The sequence below is a fragment of the Centroberyx gerrardi genome, chromosome 1 (assembly GCF_048128805.1).
Source record: "Centroberyx gerrardi isolate f3 chromosome 1, fCenGer3.hap1.cur.20231027, whole genome shotgun sequence".
Taxonomy (NCBI): domain Eukaryota; kingdom Metazoa; phylum Chordata; class Actinopteri; order Beryciformes; family Berycidae; genus Centroberyx; species Centroberyx gerrardi.
Window position 1 is genome coordinate 9,061,227 of NC_135997.1, and position 7,025 is coordinate 9,068,251.

At 41.1% G+C, this 7,025-nt stretch overlaps 1 protein-coding gene across 1 annotated transcript; it reads left to right on the forward strand.

The window, feature by feature from the left end:
* The first annotated feature begins 863 nt into the window (after positions 1 to 863).
* On the forward strand, positions 864 to 7,025 carry LOC139924075 (cell surface A33 antigen-like). Its single transcript, XM_071915001.2, has 7 exons — positions 864 to 1,031; positions 1,875 to 2,041; positions 2,290 to 2,503; positions 3,293 to 3,457; positions 4,288 to 4,404; positions 4,561 to 4,690; positions 4,785 to 7,025. The coding sequence occupies exons 1-7, from the start codon at positions 986 to 988 to the stop codon at positions 5,206 to 5,208; spliced, it is 1,263 nt and encodes a 420-aa protein (XP_071771102.1). The 5' UTR covers positions 864 to 985; the 3' UTR covers positions 5,209 to 7,025.

Below are 7,025 nucleotides of genomic sequence, written 5' to 3' on the forward strand. Positions count from 1 at the left end.
GTACAACACAACCCAAGACCGAGCCACAGCCAGACTACTGAAAGAAAAAAAGAGGCACAAAATGGCGAGACAGTGTTTTAGACACTCAAGTCAAATAAATAAAAAGTCTAAAATTGTAAATAGGCATTATAGGCTATTATTCTTGAAATTCATCCTTGAAATCGTATTAATCTTTTCTCTCTTCTCTCTGTCTCTCTTGTTTCTCTTTCTCTCTCACATACACTTTGGGCAAGTAGGCCTACCTGTTTTGTGTGTGTGTGTGTGTGTGTGTGTGTATGTAGTGGGTGACAAGTACTCGTCAAACCAGTCTAACTGGACAAAACTGCTCTCATGTTCCAACAACACACATCTGTCTTTCCCTGTTCCACCGCCCAGAGACTAAGAGGCGTTTGGTTTTGTAAAAGTATTTTAATCCCTCCTTTTTTTGCAACATCAGGCTAATCACTTCAAAGAGAGCGAAGATAAGAATAAACACGTTTTGCTCTGGTGAAATCATCAGCTATAGGGTTGAATCAAAACCTTATTGTTATTGATTTTGATTTCTTTGGTAAGATCTTGTTTTCCTGACAGGAAATAGCCAAATAAACAAACAAACAAGCAAAACAACAACAACAACAACGTCAAAGAATACACATAGGTGCTCCTGTTGCCAAAACAATCCTGAAAGCTTTGCCTTCAACAAGGGGAGGGGTGTGTGCAGGTAAGGAGTCAGTGTGCAGAGAGCCAGGTTAGGTTAGTCTGGATGAGACGGCAAGCTGCAACATGACAAGGGGGCGGAATAAGAATGTTACATGGAGAAACAACGGTCGCTGTCATTGGCGGAGAGACTTGTCACTCATCCTGAAGTGGCGCACACCCAGCGGGCGCATCAGTCTGACGGGTTTCGATGCAAATATACACCGGGCGTGTCCGGTTCCCACTTGCCTAGCTTAGAAATAACGACACCGGGTCGTTTATTGAGGGTTAAGTCGAGTAAAAGTCAACCATGGCTATGGAGGAGAGGATTTTTTCGCTGACTTTGTTGTGTCTTGGTGAGTTTTCCTGTGTTTCATTTAAATAACACTTACTCCTGTGTGGGTTACGGCCCTATAGACTGTACCTGGGCCACACCTGTTTGCGAACCTTCAGCTATTCTGAAACTCAGCAGGTCCTGTGATCTGTCTTAGGCGTTATAGTGTTTGATTTCCTTGATTTTCAGAAATGAAAAGATTAGGATTTGGAAAGAATAGAAGCTTTTAAAATCTACCACGTCATGCAATCAAATATTTATTTAATGTTTTGGACTCAACATCGTTTGTTTCAATCTCACTGACAAGATACTGCCAGTTAGGCCTATAATTGAACAAATATTGTTTTAAACACAATTTACGAGGCCCGTTTTAAAATTAAGAATAATAATCACTAGCCTAGTTGAAGATGACGACAAGATCAACAATTTGGATAGAAGAAATTTAGTGACTCAGAGACTCAGGTCTGTAGCCTACGTCACCGTTTTTTCATGTTGTCCAAGAAATTATGAAACATCAAATATTTTAACACTGCAACACTGCACAGCTTTAAGTCATTTTGTGCTGTGCTGTGAGAGTGTGTGTGTGTGTGTGTGTGTGTGAGAGAGAGAGAGAGAGAGAGAGAGAGGCGGGGGGGGGGGGGGGGGGCAATTCACACTCCTCACTCCTCCTCACACTGCCTGAAACACCGTAGTTGCGGGGTTTTTTTCACAAGATGAAGAAGAAAGAAGATTTTATACAGGGGATAGTAGGCTAATGCTGATCACCTTTGTATTACTACCAGCAACCAGCTTTACCACAATTTGTTGTTGTTCCACATATAAATGGAAATATGTTTGCCTCTCTTTTTAAATGTTGTTACCACAGTATTGTCATTAGCTGCGGGCCTCCAGGTAAGCATCCCGCAGCCTTTGTATGAGTTTGCCAGAGGCGACAACATCACGCTGCCCTGCAGCTTCAAACCCAAGAACCCCACCAACTCTCTGGTCATCGTCACCTGGACGTCTGAGGGAGACAAACCTGGGGCTGCAGAGGTCAGACTACTACTGTGTGTGTGTGTGTGTGTGTGTGTGTTGGTGTGTGTGTGTGCGTGCATGCATACATGATTGCACGTTTGTATGTTTCTATTTGCTATTTCTCTCATTTTTGTGTTGCCTTTCTTTCTATCTATCTATCTATCTATCTATCTATCTATCATAATCACCATAACCCTTACCTGTCAGTACCAGAAGAGGAGAGAACTTTATTTTCTTCCTCTTCTGTCATCCTTGTTGTTGAACAGGCGTTGGTCATCACCTACTATTCTACCGGTCAAACTGACATCCCGCCCAAGTATGAAGGCCGAGTGTCGCTGGACAAGGACATTGCCAAAGGAAAGGCCAACCTGAAGCTGTCCTCCATCACACTAGCAGACAACAAGATGTTTGAGTGTCGCATCCAGATCCCGAAAGACGACGAGGGCAAGCTGGCTGCCACCACACGCTTGGTGGTGCTGGGTAAGAGCCTGTTTTCACACAATACACACTTCATTTGTATTTACAGGACATCCGTTCCAAAGTGTTTAAACATTGATCAAGAAGGTTGCACATTGTGAAAAAAATTCTAAGTTTCCATTTGTCTTCACTAGTAATATTGGGTATTTTAAGTGTGTGGGATGATTAAGATCAGTCTGTGTTATGTTCTGCATTAAACTGTGTGTTCTGTATTGTGTGAGTTATGGCAGTTGATATCACAACATAATGAGATGACAACTGAGTATAAAAAATTGCAAAGAATTGTAAAAATATGCTAAAGTAGAAATTTTGCAAAGGTCACAAAAATACATTTTCTGCTTGAACTATTAATAATTCCTCATATTAATTGTGCCAAAATTACTACTTCATTCTCAGTTAGAGTCAGCATCTTCAAGTCATGTAACATTATTTTCATATTTTGTTACAACACTTACATTTCTAAATCAAGTGGAGTACAACATATTAAAGTCTGTGGGACTAGAAATGACAAGTTAGTATTAGTTGTTTCTTAGACATCACAGACTGAATGAGTCTTATTTCTGCTTTATCAATTACTTCAATGTTTTATCAGTTGTGCATCTTACTAAAGAAGCAGTTATAATATAAAAACTTTTGTCTGTAAGTTCCATAAGATCACAAAACAAAATTAATTGACTGAATTACATTATAATTTATTTTTGTTAAGGTTCAGGGTTTTTCCATTTCCTACAGTGTAATTTTTAATGGAAAAATAGAATATGGAAAAACTGATTACATTACATTTTTTCCTAGTGGCTCCATCTACACCCATCTGTAAGATCCAGGGTAATGCACAGTACGGCCAGAACGTCAACCTGACCTGTGTGTCTGAGGAGGGCTCCCCGCCTCCCACTTACAAGTGGCAGGGTCTCGATGTCAGGAAAGCGCCTCGTGTTCCAGACCCCAGGACCACCGACAGTAAGCATCAGTAAAACCCCTTTCACAGTGTGTCAAGTGTCATGTTGAACACAGAATGTAAATACGGCTGCTTTTCATGCCATCATAGGGCGGCAGTCCATACAGAAGTGGAGTGTGCGGGTCTGGTGTGAATGATAGTAGTGCTGAAACAATTAGTCGAATGACAGAAAATTAATTCTAATTTTGATAATTAATCATTTTAGTAATTTATCAAGTAGAAATACCAAGCATTTGCTGGTTAGAGCTTCACAAATGCTAAGATTTGATAGATTTCATATCAATATAAAATGAGTAAATAAAACTTTTTTGGTTGCTGGTCAGACTAAGTAAGCAATTTTAAGAATCACTTTGGGCTGTGGTATTTTGTGATGGGTATTTGTCATTATTTTTGACATTTTATAGACTAAATGATTAATCGATTACTTGAAAAAATTATCAATAGATTAATTGATAATGAAAATAACTGTTAGTTGCAGCCCTAAATGGTCACACGGGAGGCACTTCACATCAAGATGGAAATAGATCAGCATACCATATTATTCAGGGTTTGTGTGTGTGAAAAGAGTCTTCTATATCATCGCTGTTGGGTGAAAACCTTGCATCTCCAAAATGTCTACTTTTCAGGAAGTAAGAAAAACAGCCTTGTTTTTAGCTTGACCACCATGCAGTTTTGAGTTTATCCAATGCGTTTTGAAAGGGTTTTATACAAGCAAGAGATGTAGAATTGTATCAAGTCCTAGAGGAGAATTTAATCCTTCAATATAAGATAAAGCATGACATCACGACAAGAGTGATATATAAGTGTGTGTGTGTGTGCCTTTTATTTTCAGAGGGAGGCATCCTGTCTCTTTACAATATCACGAAAGAGACATCAGGATACTACACCTGCACCTCTAGCAACAAGATCCGCTCTGCGTCCTGCAACATCACCCTCACAGTCATGCCACGTGAGAGCAACTCTATTGAAACTTTCCTATGGCGGCTTTTCAATAACAATCTGGGGATGTAGTATTTATAATAAGAAGATTTTTTTACAACATCTTTCTCATCATACACATCCCACCCCTTTTCTCTTCTGTCCTCCTCCTCATTCTATCCTGCAGCTTCCATGAACATCGGCTCCACTGCGGGGATCATAGGTGGGGTTGTGGCAGGTTTGATCGCACTCATCATCATCATCTATTGTTGCTGTTGCCGGAAGAAGAAGAACAAAGAGGAGGATTACGCCATGGGGTACCGTCTTTCTCTCTCTCCCACACACACACACACACACACACACATACATACCGTACACCCTCCATCTGACCGTTGTGCGCTCTCTTTCCAGGGTTCGTGAAGAAGGAGAGTTCAGTGACAAAGAGCCAGTGGGAAACGGTGAGAGTCGGCAAGAGGAAAGGCAGGAGGATGTCCGGAGCGACTACGACGACTCCAGTGTGAGGAGCCCCTCTGATCGCCGCGACCGCTATGAGGAACGGAGTGAGCGGGAGTATGACCGGCGCAGCGACTACGACGATCGCCGCAGCGACTACGACGATCGCCGCAGCGACTATTCCGACCGGCGCGACAGGCACAACGACCGCAACGAGCGCTATGACGATGAGCGCCGCTACGACGATGAACGCCGCTATGCTGACCGCAGAGACGATCGCTACGCCGATGACGACCGCTACGACGAGCCGTACGATGACCGTGATCGCGAAAGACCGCCTGTGCCGGCCAGCAAGCCGCCTAGGATGGATTACGATGACTAAGACCCCCAGCCTGTATCAACAACCTTCTTCCCTCTGCCGTCTTGTCTCCATGGACTTTACTCCCGTGGCAGCCATTGTGAAATTTTGTCAACACTCGGGGTAGGAAACTCTCCCCAGAGCAAGCTATGTCCTACAGGCACTTACAAATATTAGGAATTGGACAAACATTTACAATTTCACGGATTCCCCACCGAAATCCTTTATTAGAAATTAATGGATTTGAAGAATCTGGAGGGATATAGGTTCACATTTTAAAGTAACAGGCCTATATTTGGCCCACTATAGGAACTACAGGAACCTAACTAGCTAACTTTCCTGCTAAAGCAGTCATTGTAGTTTTTGTTCCTGAGATTGTTTGCTAATTTGCGGAATTTAGGTCTAACTGAAGTCCACACTTTGCTGTAGTTTTATATGTCAATCTTCTGGGTAGACTTCCCCACCCCGAGTGTGACATGAGTTCAAAATGGGAATAAGGTTAATTAGCTCCATGGTACGGTATTGCCTTGTCTGTGTCTCTTCATTGAGTTGTCAGTTAGCCAAAATGAGCAAGATTTCAAAACAGAAAGCGCATCTTGCATAGGCCTACCTTGAATTAGCATTAGGTTTCCACACTAGAGTGAGAGAACAGTGACACAATGGCAGACTATTCAGTTTTGTTGTTATTCTTCTTCCATGTTCTTGTGAAACTTAAGAATTTACTGCTATCAAACTATCAAAACTGACTGTGTACCTTTCCCTGATATACAGGGTGCATTCTGTTTAGAATAAATAACCATTGATATTATCTACGTCAGAGCTTGTGGTTGTGAAAAACATCTGGCTGAACCGCAGCCATTCGGGTTTGGCTGTGGTCGAAAGTGGAAAAGACACTGACTTTGAGCCAGACAGGCTAGTGGAGGCAAGGCAAAATGGAATTGTTTTTTAGCTTTAAACTTGTTAAAAATATGTTGACATTATTACGTCAGTATGGCGTAATGTCAGTTTGTGTGATCGCTTTTAGTGTTTGCTTCAAGATGGCTTCTGTTCTAGGGTGTGACTAAATTGGTGGTAGGTTTTTTTTTTTTTTTTGCAATGCACTGAAGCCAACTATACCTCTGTAGTAAAGAAGTGGGCTTCAGTATGTTTTTATCATGATATTTTTTAATGCTTAATACTATTCATTTTGTTGATCAGAAGAGGAACGCTGCATGGGCTGCATGTTCACTGGAGGTGCTCTTTGGAAATATGTGGAGTCCATATGTAGAGGAAAAAAAAGAAAAAATCCAAGGCTCTCTCATCTGTGTAAAGTTAAAACGCCTTTATTGTTCTTGGCTATTTCCTATTTTCAAGAAGAATGAATGTTTCATTCAGTGCTGCACCCTGAAGACTCATTGTTTTCTGCTGCACCCTAAAGGCCTGGTGGGACCCCATTGGTGCGTTTTCTAACATTTTAACATGAAATAACCAAGAATAATACAGGCTTTTTAACAGTGGAGTGCTTCTCATTTTTGCTGTACTTTTCATTTTGTGTTGTATAAATTGCATGTATTCCTATGTGGAAGAGGACACTGGATCAGTTTCAGGTTCAATATTACAGGAATCAGTTTCATCTTCCTCATCTGAACAACAGGACAGACAAAACATAGTGAAAGCAAATAACATGTCCTTCTTTTGCCAAATCATCTTTGAGCATGTTTTATTTTCTGAATCACTGATTTCTGTTGGATGTGAAATGCAATGTAATTGGAAAATGTAAATAGGCTATTATTTTAGCATTGGCGATATGTTATTACTTGTGTTTTTTATTGGGATCAGTTACAATAAAATGGAACAAAACA

Excerpts from the sequence above, each read along its gene's own strand:
- LOC139924075 (XM_071915001.2), top strand. The coding sequence starts at position 986 with ATGGCTATGGAGGAGAGGATTTTTTCGCTGACTTTGTTGTGTCTTG. Across the intron at positions 1,032-1,874 it reads GCTGACTTTGTTGTGTCTTG|TATTGTCATTAGCTGCGGGC; the intron begins GTGAGTTTTCCT and ends TTGTTACCACAG. Across the intron at positions 2,504-3,292 it reads CACACGCTTGGTGGTGCTGG|TGGCTCCATCTACACCCATC; the intron begins GTAAGAGCCTGT and ends ATTTTTTCCTAG.